This window comes from Saccopteryx bilineata, chromosome 1 (genome assembly GCF_036850765.1).
Source record: "Saccopteryx bilineata isolate mSacBil1 chromosome 1, mSacBil1_pri_phased_curated, whole genome shotgun sequence".
Classification (NCBI taxonomy): Eukaryota; Metazoa; Chordata; class Mammalia; order Chiroptera; family Emballonuridae; genus Saccopteryx; species Saccopteryx bilineata.
This window is the reverse complement of record NC_089490.1, coordinates 275,654,616-275,676,233: the sequence shown is the minus strand read 5'-3', so window position 1 is coordinate 275,676,233 and position 21,618 is coordinate 275,654,616. Positions and strand designations below refer to the sequence as shown.

Here is a 21,618-nt window from a genome sequence, read left to right as displayed (position 1 = left end):
CCCCTTACAGCTCTGCCTCCTCAGGGTAGGAGGGATTCCTTTAATTGATTATCCTGACTTATTTATACATGTTTCATCATATTTTTTCACTTAACAGGTTATTAACACCGGGATAAAAGTCTGGTGTCGAAATAACAGCGGAGAGGAGTTTGATTGTGCTTTCCGATTAGCGCAGGAGGTAATTTGGGGAACAGACTTGGATAGATAGGAAGCAGTTGGGCACAGGAGCTTCTCAGCCAGCTTGACAGGTGTGGACGGCGCAGAGCTGGGCTGGCACCTACCAGCCATTAGACTCTCCCTGCTGTTGAGCTCTCCAAGGCTGGGATTCCTGCTCTAGGGGAATGTTTGCTTACAGATTAGTACCGATTCCAGGCAGGGGGCCTGCATCTGCCCAGCCCTGGTGCTGAAGCGAGGGTTAGATGTGGCACTTGGAAAGGCCGTAGGACAGCAGGCACTCACACTGGATCGGGGCGATTGCTTCCATTCATAACTGATGTCTCTTCCTTCTCACAGGGAATTTATACATTGTATCCATTTATTAATTCAAGAATTATCACTGTATCATTGGAAGATGTTAAAATTCTATTAACCCAGGAAAATCCATTTTTTAGAAAACTTAGCAGTGAGGCATACAGCCAAGTCAAGGACCTAGGTAAGCACTTTGATTTGCATGGAGACATAACAGTCCTTACAAGACAGCACAGCTGTGTGTGTTCCCTCTCGTTTGATCCTTCTCAAGCTTATATTCATTCAGTAGAGTGTGGCCTTCTTTTACTGACTGTCAGTGTCCAGACGGCTTTGTAGAAACATAATTGATGGCTCAGTGTATTGAGGGTCAAGGGCATGCCTGGGGTTGCCCTACTTTCCCAGACCCAGGTGGAGAGCCTGCATTTCCCAGCGGCTATCGGTGATCTGCAGATGCTAGGGCCTAGCCAGCCCTCCAGCCAGAGCTCCTTTTGACTTGCCTGCCACCAAGCAGACGGAAGGGACCTGTGTGGAAGCACAGAAAATGTGGGACTTGGGGTTGTCTGTGTCAAGAGGTGCAGGACAACCAACGAGCAGCGGCTATTGTGTTGGTTTGGCATTTTAATCGGTCCCATCAGAGCACAATATGCAGTCTCGCCAGCAGTTGCCATGGCTTTGCTAGCCATCCAAAATAGATTCTCACCAAAATAGATTTTGGTCAGTGTTGATTTTATAATGCATAAATCTCCACTTTAAATCACTTCGGTGATGTTTTCACCTAAGAATAAAATTAATTCCACCAAGAATTCTATTTTCTTTTTTTTTACTCTTATTTTTTTATTGAATTTATTGGAATGACTGGTTAATGAAATTACATGGATTTCAGTAGTGTAATACATCATCGGTGTATTGTATCCTGTGTTCACCACCCCAAGTCAAGGGTCCTTCCATCTCCACCCATCCCCCTTCACTCTCTACCTCCCCCACCTCCCTTTTCCTCTGCTAGTCACCATACTGTTTTCTGTGCTTTGTTTGTTTGTTTTTCTTGTTTGTTCTTTTTGCTTAATCCCATCGCCTTCACTCATTAATTGTTACAGTGTTTAATATTTCTGGCTTAATTTGATGAAAATGAACAAATCAGTTATTGCAGTTGTATGTGTAATCATATGTCTCACGTTCAAAGCTGGAGGCCTAAACAGCATAACACGTGCTGCCTTGAGTACATCTCTTTTGTCTCCTTAGGCATACCTTGAAGTAGAGTTTATTTTAAAAGATAAAGGAACTGTTTGTACTTTTTTTCTTTTATTAATCCAACACGTAGGTAATTGCAATATATTTTTTGATATTTTTTAATGTGTTGTCTCATGCCGTTTCTGGGAGTTGGAGCAATTATTAAACCTTAAAATTTGAGAATTAACCAGTAGTTAGTTCCCAGCTCCTGTGTCTGAGGGAGACTTGCTGAGTAGCTTCACCTAAGTCCCTGGTGTTGACTCGGTCCTCCTCCACGTTGTCCTGACCCATGTCCTGACTGCCTACTTGGTGATGCTCTACTGGCTGATGGCTTCATGTTTTTAAAAAGAAAGGCATTTCTCCATTGAGATCCTTGAGAACAAGAGTATATAGATTGTTGTTCTTTTTTCCACAATTTTGGGCACAACAGAGGTGTCCACTGACTGGAAAGCGTGGCAAATGCTGTCTGTTTCTCTTCCAGCCAAAGGGAGCGTTGTCCTGAAGTACGAGCCGGACCCTATGTAAGTGAGGGTGCTTTTGCCTTCTTATCTGGGGGGGGGTTTGTGGGTGCTCTTCGACGCCTTTTTTATGAATGTTCCCTGAAAACAGCATTGGAAAATGTCGAGCTGAAATACTATTCTTGTATATCATCATGAATATTTTTCTTGGTTGATTTTTTTAGAGAGAACAGAGGAAAGAAGAGAGACAGGGGAAGCATTCTTTTGTTCTACTTAGTGTGCGTTCATTGTTCACTTCCTGTATTCCCTGGCCAGGGATCGAACCCACAGCTTTGGTGTTTTAGGATGATGCTTTAACTGACTGAATTAACTGGCCAGGGTGAAGATATTACAGAACATTCAGCTTAGGTCAAACATTTTTATTTAGAGAATGAAATGCATAGCATTTATTTTCTGTGCTTGAGAAATCTAATTCTAATTTTTATCTTAAACAGAGAATAAGTATAAAGATTGAACAAGTAAAAGAGGTTGAGTTCAGTGTATGGGTTACATGTTAGAATATCAGGCAGTGCTGTTCTAGGGTGGGGTGTGGGGGACCCCGTGGCTCACTCTGACACCACCAGGTGACCAGCCCTGCTTTTGTGAAACCACCAGTGCCTGACAGGAATGCTTGGGGGATTAGACCCCGGACTGTCCGCACTTTCCAGCAATGGGACAGAGCACCTTGGCTAGTGAGTGGCAGATCAGCATTTGTTCCTAGGAGTCTTGTCTCACATATAGCAGCCTCCACTTTGAAATGAAATAGTTTCTGGGAGGAGGAGGAAATAAAATAGTGTGGGCTAGAAGTGTTTGGGGGAGAGCTTAGGTGGAGTCATGGCAGGTTCCTTGGGAAGGTAGCATGTGACCTGAGTCTGAATGGTGAGAAGGAAGCTGAGAAACACAGACCCTGAGGCAGGAAGGAACTGGAAGGCAGTCTGGAGCTTGGAGGAGGGCAGGCCAGGCGCCTGCATGGTCTGAGGGGTGCGCACAGCTTCAGGTTTCACGTGGTCTGTGGGTGCTGTGAACCCAGGGTGTAGCCTGTGTGCTCACCCATGCAGATGGGAGCAAGAGGTGGGGACAGGAAGAGGATGGGAGGGAGGCAGGTGCTGGTGACGGGGCTCGGCAGGGCAGAGGTGCACGTGGGGTCCCTGTGGGGTGTGTTGTAGTAGAAGAGCACATGAGATGGATTATGGGCAGGGAAGGGACAGGAACACTCAGTGATGGCTTCTGGGTGTTCAAGTTGAGTAGTTGTCATTCAAAAGTGGGAACAAGAAAAGCACTAACACAAAAATTTGAAACTCTGGAATAGACATCAGATCAACCTGGGTAGGCAGCTGGATAGAAGTTGGGAATTGAAAAAGGGGAAGGAAGTTCTAGATACAGGCCTTTAGGATTCATGAGTGGGTAGGTCCTAGGCTTACTGGGACAACAGAGGAAGACGTGGGTGGAGGAGAGAAGGTTCTGCAGGACCTCGCCTTGGGGTGTGCTAGCCTTAGAGTGGTCCCCAGCCTTTCTTGGGCCACGGACCGGTGTAATGTCAGAAAATATTTTCACGACCGGCCTTTAGGGTGGAACAGATAATGTGACCGAAACAAGTGTCAAGAGTGTGTCTTAGACGGATGTAACAGAGGGAATCTGGTCATTTAAAAAAAATAAAATATCGTTCAGACGTAAATATAAATAAAACAGAAATAATGTAAGTTATTCTTTCTCTGTGAACCGGTACCAAATGGCCCACGGACCAATACCGGTCCATGGCCTGGGGATTGGGGACCACTGCCTTAGAGGAGCAGTAAACTAAGCGTGGGAGCGGCGGGGGAGGTGGAGCAGGAGAGAGAACTGGCGAGGCCAAGAAGAGCAGGGCCCTGGGAGCCCAGCTGGGAGAAGACATGGTGTCCGGGTGAAGAGTCAGAAAGGTGCTTGGTGTTGGCTGTATGACAGGGTGGGAATGGGCGTAGCAGTTGGTGCAGAGCAGTGGAGAGCTCATTTTGAGGTGTCTGCTATGAAGCCCAGTGCATGGGGATTCTGAGGTGAGTGGTGGGTCAAGAGAAGGTTTAAGTCAGGTGTGGATACTGAGAAACAAGGATGTCCCGTCTCAGGAGTGCTGCGGGGGTTTTAGACAACCACTGGACAAGGGCCTACAAGTGGTTTTTCTAAATCACGGCACTGTGTGGCTCATGTAGAAAACAGGATATTTTACACTAGTTTCTAGAAGTTCAAATACAGTGGTGAAAAGATAGCTTCAGAAATTATTAGAATGAAAATAGTAAAAGAAAATGGAAATTTGGAAAAGAAAATGGAAATTTGGGAATTTTTTATATTTCTCTCATTTTTGTCAACTTACTGTCCATGGTACACGAGGGAACTGAAACAGTACTGATGCCTTTCCCTCTCTTTTCAGTGGCTTATTTCTCTTGGTTCAGGCCTTTCTCTTTTTCTGTTTATTTTGTAAATATATAATTGAATCCTCCTTTTGTGTTGGTTCCTTTCTCAGCCTGATGCCTGGTGTCAAGTAGGTTTGGGACATATGTTTAATAATATGAGGTCTTTAGGAGCCTAAGTAGTAGATCAGAGTCACAGTTGAAAGAAATTAATGATACATGCAGTAAATAATGTTCATGGTACTTGATGAATAGTACAGGGTAATACAGACAGCACCCTCTCAGTTAATGGCAAGCAGGTAGGTGTGTCTGTAAGGGGATTGAGCAGGCTGGAGGCCGGGATGCTTTTTATCTAGATAACACTGCGTGCTGGAGATGGGCATAGCTTTCCCCAGGGAGTCATCTGTTATGTGGGTGTGTAATCAAGGAGAGTTAAGGTCACTCAGCAAATTATTGAAGCATTGAGCAATGAATGGACAGTCCTGAGCAGCAGTTGTGGTGCTCCGGTCTGCTGGCATTGTTACTTTGTGTAAAGTTATTAAGCCTCCAGGAGCCATAAATTATTCTGTAAAAATGGGCAGTGAGTTGTGAAGGGCCATGAAGTCACAAGACCGACATGTCTGATGGTAGGTAGGATGAGACAACATATGTAGATTGGTCTTCACATTTGAGGAGAAGTGTGTAGAAATTTTAACACTGAAAATGTGAAAACTACATTTTGGAGTCATTCTACTGTGAGTGTTTAGAAGGAAAAACTGGCCACCCTGAAGGTGTTGGTAATATTTGGGCACAAAGGAGGAAGCTGATCTTTCTTTGAGAACACCCTCTATAGGATCACAGACGGAAATGCCTCCCTAGTGGTTTAGTGGTATAATTTTTGAGAGAATGCCTGTTAATACCAACTTAGAGCAATTATGAGGACTTCTAATATTTACACTAAGTCGTTTTGTTTGTAGGAAACCAGATACCTTGCAGTGCCCCATTGTGTTATGTGGATGGCGGGGAAAGGCCTCAATTCGAACTTTTGTGCCCAAGAATGAAAGGCTTCATTATCTCAGGATGATGGGGCTGGAGGTGTTGGCAGAAAAGAGGAAAGAGGGAACTGCTCTGGCAGATGAGACTGCAGCCAGCTCTGGACTGCTGGAGGACGGAGTGGACGAGGTGAGTGCCGACCAGAGAGCAGAAGAGGCTGCCAGTCTGGACGGCGCCAGTGCAGGCACTGACTCGGCTGGGACCGCGCTGCCCCGGTGAGGAGGCCCAGGGAGAGCGGGCCGGCGGCCTGCAGGGGCCTCCACCTTGGTGTCCACGGCCAAATCTGGGACTTTGGACCTGTAAAATGCATACTTTTAAAGAGGAAACTGATGGAATGACAGAAGCATCTGTGAAGGATCTCAGTTCTGCTTTCACATGGAGCTTACAGAAAGTATTTTTTTAGCTTGTTAGAAGTTGCTCATTTTACTTTGGTTTTTGGCAAAGCTGGATCCAGTGTGCCTGTTGCAGGCAGTAGGCTTTCCAGTCTTCACTTCCATCCAGATGGAACTGCTCTTGCAGAAATTTTTAGGTCCCTTTTGTTATGCCTGTATTGCTCTTAAAGTCCAGTATTTCTTTTAATTATTTATAGAAAGAGTCTATATCTCCTGATGAGTTGTTGGAAAATTGTACTATGAGCTTTAATAATTAAGTTGCACAATAGCAGTGCGACATTAATATGCAGTGGGTAAATATCTGAGGTCTCAGATGACTTCTGTGCCTTTGTAATAAAGGGTAAAATAAACTTTGTCAGAGCAAAAGTTGTATCATGAATTGTGATGCTCACTATGAGAGTTTTACGTGCTTTTATTGTATGGAGCGCTTTGCAATTTTAATTTTTAAATAGTGTTTGGGATCCTTGGAACATTTAAATAAAGAGTTATTAATGATAAACTTGTATGATTGTATGACTTGTTTTATCCTTCATGAGGCAGGAGGAACAAACTTATTTTGGGGTAAATGGGAATGTTAAAATAAAAGCATTCGTATCTCTGCTAGTAGAAGGAATGGTAACATGGAGGCTACTTTTGAGCAGTGAGTAGATTTGTGTGAAGCTTGAAGGGCTTCCCTGTGTTTACCTCTTATCCTCTAGAGGGCAGTGTTAGTGCTGCAGCTACAGTGAGACAGATCTGAGGATATGAGGGTTCCTTTAGCAGTTTGAGAAAAGGCCCCAGCACTGGATGGATTCCCTGGGGCACAGCGGTTAGAGAACCTGCAGGTAATGTTAGTTACTCAATGATAACGTGACCATTTCCCTGTATCACTTACTGGTGAGGTTCCTGTGTGCCAGGCAGGGTTCTGCAGGCTGGGACATAGCTGATCAAGACAGTTTCAAACTTTCAAAAAAGGGAGAGTATAAGTAGGTGGACCTTCATGTTCCTTTTGCCCAACTTTCACACTTATTGACGCAATCTTGTTTTATTAAGTACCTCTTCTTATTTCCCTAGCTCACCCAACTATTTTTATTGTTTTATAGTAAATTGTATCCAATAACATTTCAAAAGATAATAACTCATTAAAAATAATCTCAATAACTTTACACCAAGAACAGTAACAATTTCTTTATGTTAAATAGCTTATATAAAATACACATACACTGAGAATTTTAAGATGTGGATGAAAGATAGTATTTCACGTGCATAGGTTGGAAGAATTAATATTGTTAACATGTTCATGCTACCCGGTGTAATCTACAAATTTAATGCAATCCCTACAGAAATTTCAATGGCAGTTTTCATAGAAATAGAAAAAAAATTTTAAAATTTGTATGAAACCACAGACTCCTAATAGCCAAAGTAATCTTGAAAAAAGAATAGAACAAGAGGCAACATATTTCCTGATTTCAAACTTTTCTTAGAAAGCTGTAGTAATCAAAACAGTATGCTATTGGCATGAAAACACACACAGACCAATGGTACAGAACAGAGAGTGCAGGAATGAACCCATGCCTAAAGTTTTCAACAAAGAAGCTAAGAGTATAGAATGGAGAAAGGAGTCTCTTCAACAGTATTTGGAGAACTGGACAGCTACATACAAAAACAGTTTATCTTGCACCATATACAAGGAACTCAAAATGGATTAAAGACTTGTGTAAGAACTGTTATCAAAGTGAGAAGGAAACGTAGTTGGAAGCTTCTTGATATGGGTCTTGGCAATGATATTTTAAAAAGTTGACACCAGATAAAACAAAAAGTGGGACTACATCAAGTTTGGCAGCTTAGCAAAGGAAACCAAGATGGAAAGGTGACCTATGAGATGGGAAAAAATATTTGCAAACCACATATCTGATAAGGGACTAGTACCCAAAATATGCAGGAAACTTACACAAATAGCAAAAATAAATAAAGCCCACAACCCAATTAAAAAATGGGCAAAGGACCTGAATAGGCATTTTTTTCCAAAGATGTCATACAGATTGCCAACAGATAATATAAAAAGATGATCAACATCACTAATCAGAAAAGCAAGTCAGAACCAGTGAGATAGCACTTCACACCTGTCAGAATGACTATCAAAGTGTTGGCGATGATGTGGAGAAAAGGGAACCCTTGTGCACTGTTGGTGGGAATGCAGATCGGTGTAGCACTGAAGGACCTTGAGGACGTTAGCTAAGTGAAATAAACCAGGCAGAGAAAGATGAGTTATGCATGGTATCATTTACATGTGGAATCTTAAAAAAAAGTTGAACTCATAGGAGTTCTTAGTTCTCCAAGTTTCTTTAAAATGGGATCTCTGGCCCTACTTCTTGCAGATTCTATTTTATATGGCTGGGGTGGAGTCTAACCCCCATATGGTTCTGGTGGGTGTCCAGGTTGTGGGGTCCTCCATTTAACCGTGGCACATGTAGAACACAACCACTGGTGTTTATTTTTTAGTGAACATGGCTGATGTTTGGTTGAGGTGCTTGACGAGCATTACTTTGTGTAGTTATAATCCAGCTGTAGGCATGGTTAGGTTGTCAAGACCAAATACCACCACAGCAGAGCCAAAATTCAAACCCAGGTATGTCCATACTGCATCCTAATGACCACAGGCTCATTTGGACAACAAAACACCCTTGTATATTTAGACAGATTTGTACCAATTTGATATATAAGCAAACCATGGTTTATTAGATAATAACATCTCTAATGGGAAAATGCCTGACATTGCAAATGACCTTTAATTGATTTACTTATACTGACTCATATTGACCATAATTTGAACAGGGAAAAATTTAATAGAATGCGAATTCAAGTGAGGTAGGGGTAAGCAGGGATTGGCTAGTAAAAAGAGAATGCCGGAGAAAGTAGGCATGACAGAAAAACAGCTATTCCCCCCAGGGCTGAACTAGAGTACCTTAGGAAGAACCTGCCACCCCTCACCCTGGAGGTGTTGGGAGGGTTGACCACACTTACTGAATGGCAGAGATGTTGCTGTGGTTCTGCATGGGCTGAACTTGCTGGATATCCACCCTCTAGGGTGCTGGAGGAATCCTCAGAGTATCTCAGCAGAGGCATTCTGCTTCAGGAGTGTCAAGGGGGCCTTGGGGGTTGCTGCTGGCTGCTGGTGCCACCGGCCACAGCACTGCAGGAACCTAGCACTGGAAGCCACATACAGTGGAGTAGCCTGGAGAACAGGACCAGAACCAAGAAGGAAAAACCATGTATTCCTGCAATAACTCTCTAGTGCCCTCTACCGACAAAGCATGACGTGCCAGCTGGCAAAAGGTAGTTAAGGGCCCAGATCCATTTTAGCCGAGAGGGTAATGACAGATGAATGTGGAACTATGGGACAGTAAATCGATAACTGACATGAGACTCATGTAATCCAAAATCTAATGGAGGGAGGTCATTAGTATCCCTACTTAAAGATAAGAAAAGCTAACCAAACAAACAACAAACCAGCCATCACAGAGTAAGTGACAAAACCAGATTCCAATTTTAAAAAGTCTTAACCAACAGGAACAGAACCCAGAACTCAGTGGTGTGTGTGTGTTGGGGGGTGTCTCTGTCCCAGGACACCTCCCTTTCAATGGACATTCCAGTTGCATTGCAACAGCCACTTTTTAGTGATATTTTCTGCTTTAAAAATTAAGGCTACTTAAAGCCTCTTAAGTTCCTGTGTTCGTTTGTTTTTGTCAAATGTACACCTAGGAACTTTTCTCTAAGTGAGGCTGATTAGGAAGGTCTGTCTGGATTGAGATATGCATTGAACCCATGCATCCAATTTCACAGTCTCCTCCATCCCTAGTAAAACTACAGCAATAATGTTTCAACAAAAACAGAGGGAAGGGAAGCACAGAAGTAACACGATTTTGAAAGCTGGCAGGCAGATGGGCAGGTTGTAACCTAGGACCCGGGCGTGAAACCCTAAGCCACTGGCGAGGACAGCTGAGAAGCAGTTGTGTGTTGAGCTGGTTTGAGAAGCAGCTAAATCCTAGTCTTCCTCATCTGAGCTGCCAGACCAGGGACACTGAGCGTGGTAGAGGGCCTGGGTGCCGCACAGGAGCTTTACTTGTCTGAGGGGGGTTAGAACTGTCCACACCGTGCCCTTCTACAGTCCCAGAATATTTGGGGCAACCAGACCCTGGTCTTCAGAAGTTTGGAAGACACTTCTCTGGGGAACATGTCCAGTTCCCAAAGATCTAAATAAAGATAGTGGGCTCAGTTCTCCCAGAAATGGCCCACTCACATCCCCTCAAAGATGATGGTGCTGTCAACATGCCTGGTAGCTCCGGCTTCAGAATAAGCAGATTCCCAGATGCCTACAAGCAGCCTCTGACATTGAGTACAGGCATCAAACAGGAGAAAACAGCTAGGTAGAAGCACAGACTACACAGGGAGAAGAAAACTTCTTTAATATCCCTTCTATTACCATAAACTAGATGACAATGGTGTGCAGTTAAGCTTGATGAGACAGTTTAACCCCCACATCCTCCCAAAAAGGATGTTCCAAACATGAACAATTACACTGAAGGTCCTTTTCTCCCATTTTAGTCAGCATTTTGGCAAGGGACTCTGCTGCTCCAAAATGAAGCCACTGCAGAAGAAAAGACAACTTTGAAGAAGGTTTTCTCACCCATATCCAGGGCATCTCTGGAGTAGCCCCACCCATCAGTCACCTGGTTGCGGGCGGGTGCTGAGGGAGACACTTTTTTTTTTTTTTTTTTTTTTTTTACAGGGACAGACAAGAACGGAGAGATGAAAAGCATCAATCATCAGTTTTTCTTTGCAAGACCTTAGTTGTTCATTGATTGCTTTCTCATATGTGCCTTGACCGTGGGGCTACAGCAGACTGAGTAACCCCTTGCTCAAGCCAGTGACCTTGGGTCCAAGCTGGTGAGCTTTTGCTCAAACCAGATGAGCCCACGCTCAAGCTGGCGACCTCGGGGTCTTGAACCTGGGTCCTCTGCATCCCAGTCCGACGCTCTATCCACTGTGCCATCACCTGGTCAGGCAAGGGAGATACTTTTTTCACTTAAAACCCTCTGTTTTCTTTGATTTTGAGATACCTATTGAGAAGATGAATAAAATAAATTTCCTAAAAAGAATGACAAATATACCTCACTTAGACCCAGCAAGTCCAGTTCCTAGATTTTACAAGGTGTAATATGTATGTCTATGTCATTCAATGCAACATTATTTATTATAACAGAAAACTGGAAAGACCCTCGTCCATGATTGGGGCCCAGTGAAATAACGCACAGCGAGACGGTGCTGCCATCAGAAGGGACACTCTTGAGAGCTCGCCCAGCTCTAGAATCCAGGGAGCACCAAGAACGGAATGAAAAGGCAAGGTGCAGAGAGGTGTACTTCCTTGGCTGCTATTTGTGTAAGCAGGAAGAAACAAACACAGAGACACTTTAGAGTTTGCATAAGACAACTCAGAAAGGATCCAGGATAAAAAAAAAAAAAAAAAAAAAGGGCAATATTGGCTGCCTCAAGGGTTGAGGCCAAGGATGGGATAGAAATGTTGAGTATGAAACCAGGGCAGTGTTGGACCCATTCAATAAATGAATAAGAGATGCAACAGTGTAACATGCATAAGTGAGTCCACAGAGCAAGGTTCTCTATGGATGTCCATGACCTCTGGATCAGGTCTATTTTTCCTCAGTGAATGCAGACTCATCCTCAGAGCACTTCTCAGGAAACGGCACTCTGGCCTGGTCTTCTGTTGTTCCTCATGATATCTTTGGCGAATGGTGAGCAGCTAGATGCCCTTCCCTTGGAGGCAACCAACCGTTCACATTACATCCTGGCTCTACTGCCTGGTAGCAGCCTTCCTAAATAATCCCCAGTGATCCCCACCCCCCAGAAGTCAGGCCCTTGGGGATTCTGCGTGTGTGGACTGGATCTAGTAACTTGCTACCAATGCACAGATGACAGACAGCAAATGTACGTTTAAGATAAGGTTATAGAAGACAGTGACTTCTGTCCTGCTGACACTCTGTCCTGTTGGGTCAGGTGTCTCCAACCATCCCTAGAGTTGATCGTTCGCTAGGATGATTCAGATCATAATAAGAAACACGGCTCTGACTTATTAGTGAATGAATTACAAAGAGAAAATGTGTGCGGGTGACATCCAGAGGAAAGCAGGCCTGACCCTCCAAGTGGCCTCTCTCAGGGGAATTGAACGGGATGTACCTGATTCATCCAGTGAGTTGTGACAATACATGTGAAATGTCCACCAGGAAGCTCGTTAGAGACCCAGCACCTACGCTTCTTGCAGGCTGGTCACATAGGCGCCTCTCTGATTCAAGACTTCCACGAGGAAGCAGGGGTTCATTATGTCGTTAGGGTGAGGAAACACTCCCCAAATCCCAGTTCCTAGAACCTAGCCAACTGCCAACCTTCCGCTCAGATCTTCCCAAAGACAGCAGTCTGAGGCCTGCTCGATTAACGCTTCCTTGCACACCTGCCCTCTTGCCGTAGTCACTTTGATGAAGTGAGTTCCGTGTTGGAGAAACCAAGGGCCAAGGCCCCTCAGTCCATCGCCCCCAGAACTGACTTCAGACAACAACCGTGTAAGCAGCCTCAGAAACTGACTTCTCCCTCCCTGCCTCGGTGTCGGATCTGATTCAGGCAGTGCTCGCGAAGCATCTACCCGGTGGGCAGCCCCCACTTGAATCCCTCCATTTTCTCCTTAGCCAACATCCACTGAGTGCCCTTTGTCTCATTTCAACATGAGAACATGCTACGAGGTGCCCATCAATACCTCACCCACGTTGGAGGATGAGGAAGCAGGAGGAAGGTCTGAGAGGTTTGCTCACCCTTGGCCATTGCTGGGTTTCTCTCCGGCCTCCCGAAGGCAGCCCTAGAGGGAGAAGAGTGCTCCCTGTGGAGTCTGGAGGGGATGTATTGATAGTTTAGAAAGTCTACTTATTCAGCATTATGAATAGGAATTGTACATTTGAGAGATGACACTAAAAATGTAAAAAACCCAAAAACATTAATTACAGAAAATTAAGCTCATCAGAATCTTCTTGTCAGGTGGGGGTATGTAGAAGACCCTCGTTGCAACCTGGGTCACCCTGTCACCACCCACCCAAGGACTGGATTGACATCTCTAGGAAGTCAATGTTGGGGAGAGATGCTAAGTTTCATGGAAAGGGTTTTACAAGACCTGGAGAACACCAGGAGCTGGGGGACAGGAAGTCCAGCTGCAGTTTTGCCAGCAGACGGGATGGGTTTCAGCCCTGAGCCGATGACCAGCTCTCTCACTTTGTCACCTAAGAGGGGCGAATAGGGTGCTATGCACCCAGGGCAAACACCCCCAAGTTTGGCATGCTTGCTGGGGATTGCTACCCGTAAATGACTTGCAAAGCCCGCTGCCTTTCCAATCAGCATGCCTGTGCAGTTGTAACTGGTGTTGCTTTGAAACTCCAGGGTCTGCGGACAAACAACATACAACCCCAGGGGCTGCAGAAGCATGTGCAGCCACAGCTGCACAATAGCAGCAGCGCAGGTGAATGCGCCATGGCTTTCCCTGGCTGGCCACTCTCAGACTTTCAGGGGAACAGCAGGGGGGAGCTCTGAATCTGTATGGACCAGGATTGGAGGAGGGACCTGTGTGCCCAGGTGCCTTGAGCTGCTGCTTATAGTGAGAGGGTGGTGCCAGCTGAGCCAGGACCTGGCTGGTTCGCTGTGCATGGGGCTAGGGGAGGGGGTGTGGGGGGATACTTCACCCATCTTCTTGGGTGATGACTAGGGTGAGCCCCTAGTGTCTGGGAAGGTGAAATCCACAGGGGCGGTGGGGATTCTGCATGCCTAGTTTAGGAGGCTACACAGGTATGTGTTTTGTTTTTTTTTGTTGTTGTTTTTTTTGTATTTTTCTGAAGCTGGAAACGGGGAGAGACAGACTCCCGCATGCGCCCGACCGGGATCCACCTAGCACGCCCACCAGGGGCGACGCTCTGCCCACCAGGGGGCGATGCTCTGCCCCTCTGGGGCATCACGCTCTGCCGCGACCAGAGCCACTCTAGCGCCTGGGGCAGAGGCCAAGGAGCCATCCCCAGCGCCCGGGCCATCTTTGCTCCAATGGAGCCTTGGCTGCGGGAGGGGAAGAGAGAGACAGAGAGGAAGGAGGGGGTGGGGGTGGAGAAGCAAATGGGCGCTTCCCTATGTGCCCTGGCCGGGAATTGAACCCAGGTCCCCCGCACGCCAGGCCGACGCTCTACCGCTGAGCCAACCGGTCAGGGCCACAGGTATGTGTTCTTGAATGGCACTAACTCCAGCCACAGATCTCATGATACCCTGGTGTACAGTAAATAACAGAGATCAGACCCCACGGGGGGTGGATATGCCCTCTGAACAAATCCTCCCCTTCTCCACATACTGTCCCCGGCTCCCTCTCCCCTTCCAGCCGCCCTTCCCACTTTCATCTTTGCCTGGTAGGAGAGAACCAGGGGGAATCATTAAAGATGCCTCTCTCTAGGCCTGACCCCCCCTGACATGATTCACAACGCCTGGCTCCCCATGTGGGTGCTGGTTTTGCTCTCCCTTAAGTGGAGCTGGGGCGCTGTGCCCGTTCTCTGATCCTGGGCCTCCAGGACTTTCAGTGTGAGCAGAAAGTCACATGGGTCTATTTGAGATCATGGACCAGACAGTTAGAGAGCATGGCTCTTTGATTCAGAGGCATTAGGAAGTGAATCGTCCCCATGGGAAGGATAATGAATGACTCCTTTTTATAGATGAGGAAAGAAAAGCGTTTCAGCAAAGCAGCCACCTCCCAGCGCCATCCACAGGCTTCTCTGAGCCCAGCATTAGGAGACAGGTGAGCTGGATTCCACTGAGCTGCCAACCAGCAATAACTTACCCTCAGTACTCATAAAAAGCTTCAAAGGCCACTGTCCTTCCAGACTTGCCCCCACTTCTTTCACCCACCGCTGATGACTGGGTCCTCCCTCAGGGGTGGCACAGCGTGGCCCTTCCTTTCTAAGCTCTTAATCCTATGTTGTTATCTGTGTCACTCTCCCAGGGAAACCCACATCCAGGATGAGCTTTCTCAAAAACTTGGTTTCCTTTTCTTTCTTTCTTTCTTTCTTTCTTTCTTTCTTTCTTTCTTTCTTTCTTTCTTTCTTTCTTTCTTTCTTTCTTTCTTTCTCTCTCTTTCTCTCTCTTTCTTTCTTTCTTTTTTTTCTCTTTTTGTTTCTTTTCATTTCCCTTCCTCCCTTCCTCCCTCCCTCCCTCCCTCCCTCCCTCCCTCCCTCCCCCCTTCCTTCCTTCCTTCCTTCCTTCCTTCCTTCCTTCCTTCCTTCCTTCCTTCCTCCTCTGGAAAAGAATTGGCAGGGAAAGCACTTCTCCTCTTTGTTCCCTAAAATTGTATCTGCATCTCAAAATTCCTGCCAACTCCCACAATGTAAGGCACTGCATTTTTTTAAAAATCAATTGAATTTCAACTAGAAGTTATACCTGAAGATTATAAAGTGGAAACTACAATTCAGCTCTTCTCCTGGGTTCCCCAGAGGTAGCAGGCATGCGGTGGGGCTGGGTAGAAGTCAGAGGGCAGAGGGCGGCTTCCCTGTGACGTGTGCTCACATAGCCACATGGCCGGTTTGACTATGTGACATCAGGTAATAACAATCACTTAAGGGGTCTCTGCTCTCTCACTGCTAATAAAAGATTTTTGATATCCCTTCCAGCTCAGAAGGTCAATAGTTCTACGGGTGGATATTAAGCAGTGTAACTGCAGCAGATTTACATTTAATATGGTATCTGTGTGTGTACATGTGCATGTGGTGTGCATGCATGTGTGTGTGTATGTATATATGTGCATGTGCACTTGTGTGTGTGTGTGAGGAGGGGTTTAAAGTCAGCTGATTTTTACAGTCTTGGAATGGAGAAGGCTTTTTAAAATATGACCCTACACCCAGAAACATGAAAGAAAAGATTCATAAATGCAGCTACATAAAAATCTCCTGTGTGGAAAATAACCCCGGTAAAATAATCAAGACAATAGACAAAGTGAAAGGTTTGCCAAATCAAGGGGCTCAGTTCTCTGATAAATACAGTGCCTACAAATCAAAAAGTAAAAGATCAGCAAGCAGAGGAATGAGAAAAATATGCAAATATTAATATCTGATAAACATGGAAAGTATGCTCAATCTCATAAGAGAATGCAAATTTAAGCAGTGAGATACACTTCATATTACTCATTTTTTTCTCTGTAGCATGGTATTGGCAAGGCTCCCTGCACATTGCTTTTGGGGGTCCACACTGATTACACTCTCTGGATGACAGTTTGACAATCCCCACCAAGTTTAAAGTGCCCATATTCTATCTCTTGAGAATTGTACTTCCAGGAACTTATCCAACAAATATCTTGGTGAGTGTGAAAGGATGTGTGCAAGGTTAATCACCTCAATATGGTAAGAGCAAAGGACCAGAAACCACCGGCTAACAGGGAATTGATGTAATAGATTATCGTGTGTCCATGATAGAATAACATTGTGCAGCTGCTGAAATAATAAAGCAGCTCTTCATTTATTGATGTGTATCTTCAATATATAGTAGTAAGTGCAAAAAAGCCAGGTGAACAATGACCCAGATAGCCTGCCAGCATTTCTGTTTCAACACGTATACCTCTGGAAGAAGAGATAATCATGGAACTTGTCATAGTTCTTGTCTCTGGGGAGAAACTGGGCATCTGGGGGACAGAAAATAAGGAGAATATGTTGTATATCTTTAAATTTTGTTCTGTTACATGTACTATGGTAAGAATAAATAGAACACTTAAAAATAATAATGTTGCTATGGACTGAATGTTTATGCTATGGACTGAATTTATATGTTGAAACCTTAATCCCCGATGTGATGGCATTTGGCGCTAAGGACTTTGGAAGGTAATTAGGTTAGGAGGGTAGAGCTCCCATGATGGTATGAGTGCCCTTATAGACGAGACTAGAGAGGGCTTGCTTCCTCTCTGCTCTCTGTCATGTGAAAACACAGCAGGAAGGTGGCTGTCTGCAAGTCAGGAAGAGAGCTCTCATCACAACCCACCCATGCTGGCACCCTGATCTTGGAATTCCAGCCTCCAGAATTAGGAGAAATAAATGTCTGTTATTTAAGCTGCCCTGTGTCTGATATTCTGTTATAACAACCTGAGCTGAGTAAGACAAAAGTTCACATAGGACAAACCATTTCATGTGACCAAAATCACATATGCAAGAGAAAGCACCATGTAAGAATGGACATAGCTATTGGCCCCAGTTGGGACAGATCACTTCTTCAACAAAGCCTCAGATGAAGGAGTTGGTTTGGGGCTAATAAGACATGTCTTCAAACTCTAGAATAAGCTCCCAGGCAGTTTGATGCCCATGTGGGAGCTGAGACTTGTTCTGGTTTCTCACGCCACACTCTCACTGCGTGCCTGCTCCTGAGTCCTACGGTGGGTGCAATTGCTGTGCACTGTTGAACTGGTGCCCTTGCCTCTTGGAGAGATATATTAAATGAATATGGTAAATTTCTGTAGTGTGTAGGCTTACCATGCTGTCCTGCACCTTGTCAATATCCTGGTTGCCTGTGCCTGGCTGGCAGGGACTGCCTGGACAAGCAAAGGCCGTAGACTCATCTGTGGTCCTGCTCTCCGAGACTATGGACTGGTAACAGACAGCTTGGAAGTGACACAAAATAAAATATGGATGGAAACCATTGAAAATTTACAAGATCCCTGAGCCACAGTACTCCCTCACTGGCTGGCCCCTGTACTATTTGTTTCCACCCAAATCCGTGATACTCGTTACCCTCCCTTTGATGATGGACACTGCCTGTTGTGCAAGGTCCCTCCTTGTGCCAGGACTGGCGTGCAATACAGCTGAGGGAGATTCTTCCTGTTTTGTGGAAGATAACTTTGTTCTGGCTGGATCTTGCCTTTCTTCTGAAGATGAATACATGCTAACACTAGCATGTATTCCAGACATTAATGACTTCCCACGAGGACTGACATTTTTGGAAGTAAGTGTGATGGTTTGAGAAATAATGCAGACATTTGGAATGCTTTAAACTGCATCCACTCAGCGCCCCTCCTCCCCATCACAGCATCTGAGTGACAGAAGGTGACTTGGAAGACCTTGTAACCTTGGCCTTTCTTTCCCAGCCTCTCCATTGCTGTGTGCCTTTGGAACCATTGCCATGGGACATCACCTGGAGCAGAGGATCCTGAAACTGCCCTTGACAGTAACCGAAGCACTGTCACCCGCAAGACCAGGAGAGACAGGCACACACATCACACTGGGGTTCACTGCAGTGAATTCCTCCTACCTTTGCTTTGAAAGGCAAGCAGCGTTTCCCTAAAGGAAAAGTGGAAATAACAGACAGTACAAAGTTATTAGGAGTCGACCTATTGTACCAAAGAATTGGCATCAAATCATAGCTAAAACCAAAAAGATGTCATAAAAAGAAAAATATGACAGCAATAAACTTCTGTAACCACAGGAGAGAATATCATAATCCATCAAGACACAGGATTCCAAAACTCCTTTAGCCCGCCCTTCTCATTTACAGGTGAGGAAATGGCATTCTGGATAGAGAAGGATATCCATTCAAGGTCACAGAGCTGAACAGGGTTGGGGGCGTGCAGGTCTCCTCCTCCAGACTCAAGGCCATTTCCACATAGGACCAGGCTTCCCAGTGAGAGAGTGCTATGCTCATGCACAGGCGAGCACATTTGCCACAAACCAACACCCCGCCCCTTTCTTCATTCCTTCTACAATGTACCCAGCGTGGGGACACGTGCTCTATCTATCCCATGGAATTTACTGCTCAGCAGAGATTTTTAGAATGCCTCGCCCTGACTTCCAAACCCATTGTCTTCTGTTGGACGCTATGTGGAGAAGTAGGCAGTCACCATCCTTGTCCACACCTTCACAGACTTGGGCACTTTTGCCTTTTGTCTTTGCTCCAAGGCTAAGGCCCTTTTCTTCAACATCTTGACCATCTCCAATATGCTTACATCCTCCAGAAGTGGGGATCCCCAAACTGGAAGAGTTTACCACAGGACCTGACCAGACATAGTTGGAGGAGGAAAAATGGAATGCTGTGCTGGTTCATTTCGGCTCCAGCCATATCCATGGATTTTTCAGGCACTCCTCTGTGCCACTGGACAGGCCAGGCGCCGGGGCGCAAAGGCGGACCCCGGCCCTTTCCTCCTTGAGCACCTGTCGGAGGCGAGGGCCTAGCAGAAGGTGCGATTTCTGTGTGTGGAACCAGTGAGTGGTGGCAGCACTGAGGTGGGAGCAGGGCTCCAGCCCAACATGGGCTTCATATTTGTGTCAAATATTAATGCACATCGGCTGGAGCTCAGCAGTGCTGAGGGGCTCCTTGTACAGCGGCAATCCTCTGCCCCCCTTTGAACTCAGCTTTTTTCTTCTCAACTTTTGGTATTATCAGAACAAGTTTTCTCTTGTCTCTTGATTCATAAATTTAATGTTAACTTTTCATTTTAAAATATTTTAAACATACAAAAGTCAGGAGAACAGTCCAATGAACCCTCCTGACAACTATCACCCAACTCCAGTAAGAGACACAGACCCTTCCCCTTCACACACACACACACACACACACACACACACACACACACACATACACACACTCCAGATTATTTTAAAGTCATTCTATTATTTCATTCAAAAATTTCTAGAGGAAGAAGAGGTAGGTGTACTTTATCTTCACACACTGATCTGATTTTCTCACCTAAAAAGTGCAAGAGCAGGATTGAATACCATTGTGCTCCAGTTAAAAAAAAAAAGAAAAAAGCCAGGGTCTTAGCGGCTTTAATGACATATCATGTCGCTACTAAGCATTCTCAGGGGACCGCTAGCTCTCCGAGGCCCTGCCGATCTTGTGCACAACTGGCTGTGTCTCCACTGCACTTGGGAAGCTCTGTAAATACTCACAGAACGACTGTGGGAATGACTGTGAATGTGCTGAAACAAGCCATTTTTTCCCCATTTGCCGTGAACCAATTTCTTTCCAGGCTGCATTCCCACACCCTGCAGGGCTCCCCTTCGTGCTCCAATAAGCTAAATATCCCTGCAACAAAATAAGCTGGAATCCTCATTTTTATCTTATTAGAAGTTGATCCTCAAATGATTGTCCAAAATAGTGGTTCTCCATTCCGGCCAGCCCTGTGAATCACCTGAGCAGCTTTGCGAACACCCTGAGGCCCCAGCCTAGAAAGTCTGGTTGGTCTGGGTAGTGGGTGGGGCCTGGCCTAGGCACTGGGGGTTCTGAAGGGTCCCCAGTGGTTCTAACGAGCAGCCGGAGTGGAAACCACTGTCCACCCATTCTCCAAGCACTGACAGTGTCCAGAGCACGGACATGATGATCAGTAGAAATACTAACTGCCCTGCATTCTCGAAATCATTTGTTTGACCTAGTTTTTTTCTTTCAAGTCTAGGCAACAGCTGGAGCCAGACTGTTAAGCCAGCAAGCACAACTAATTGAAAACCACAAGGGGCTCCCTTTCCCAGGGTGATGGAGTGTCTCGCACTGGCCTGCTTGTCACCTGTGTCTTGCAAATGATGCTCCCGAGGTCTTCAAAGCAGGCTGGGCCTTTTGGAAGGGTTAAGACTGTGTTCCTTTTCTGTCCCACAGTAAAATCTTCTTTTCCAGGAGACTCTCCAAGTGAAGCAGAGAACTCAGTGGGCATCCCCTGGTTATTGTAAGTTAAATTCTATTCAGTGGGACTTGCAAACATACACAGGAAGGTGTGATATGCAGAATTCTAAGTGACCCCCACGATTCCCATCCCCTAGTGGGCATGCCCTTTATAATCCCCTCCCAGGACGGCAGGCAGAACCTGTGAGTATGATGGGATATCAAGCCCAAGAGGAGGTTACACTCATCCTGGTTTAGTTCAATGAGTCAAGCCTCTATGTCTCCTCAGGCCATAAAATCCAGATCAGTGTTGGCAACGGTGGAGGTGTAGCCACTGCCCTTCCTAACCACATGCTCAGGAAGAGTTCCGGGTTCTGGTCCTTCCACTTCCTTCATCCAACTTCCAAGGAGCCCATCGTTTCAGCTGCCACCTCTCCACTGAACTTCAGCCTCTTTCCCTGCTGGCTTTCCCAGATGACCACCACTGGTCCCTGCTGTCATGCTGTAAGGCCAGTAGCTGCGACTACCACAGACGCCTGGCCCATGTAGGTTCTCATTTAATCTGGACAGATGGTAATGAAGCAACAGAGCCAAGAACTGGAGGGCCATTTTCCTTTATTCTAGACTCGTACTGGCCAACGAGTAAAAACAAATACACAGGGCACCAAAACCCACTCACATTTTCCTCTGGTTCCACAACCAGGAGAATCTTTCTGGTTTTCCTAGAATCAAAGGCCTAATAGCCTCACTCAGTCGCCTCTGCATGCTTCCATTCTGGCTGCCTCCTCTCCTCCACGTGGCCTCTCTGCCCTATACAACATGGGCGCTTCCTCTCTCAACAACAACGTGGTCTCCCTCTCTCCCAAAATGGCCTCCTAGCTCCTCCTTTTAAAACTTTTCAGCACAGAAGTCCCTCTCCAGCACACATTAGCATAACCA

At 45.7% G+C, this 21,618-nt stretch overlaps 1 protein-coding gene across 1 annotated transcript in view; it reads left to right on the top strand.

The window, feature by feature from the left end:
• The window catches only part of NSUN2 (NOP2/Sun RNA methyltransferase 2), a 33,071-nt gene extending 27,089 nt beyond the window's left edge, over positions 1–5,982 (top strand). The window contains exons 16-19 of the mRNA XM_066243433.1: positions 98–178; positions 514–652; positions 2,177–2,216; positions 5,530–5,982. Of these exons, the coding sequence (XP_066099530.1) occupies positions 98–178; positions 514–652; positions 2,177–2,216; positions 5,530–5,824 (555 nt within the window). The 3' untranslated portion in view covers positions 5,825–5,982. The remainder of the gene's footprint in view (positions 1–97; positions 179–513; positions 653–2,176; positions 2,217–5,529) is intronic.
• The last annotated feature ends 15,636 nt before the right edge of the window (positions 5,983–21,618 follow it).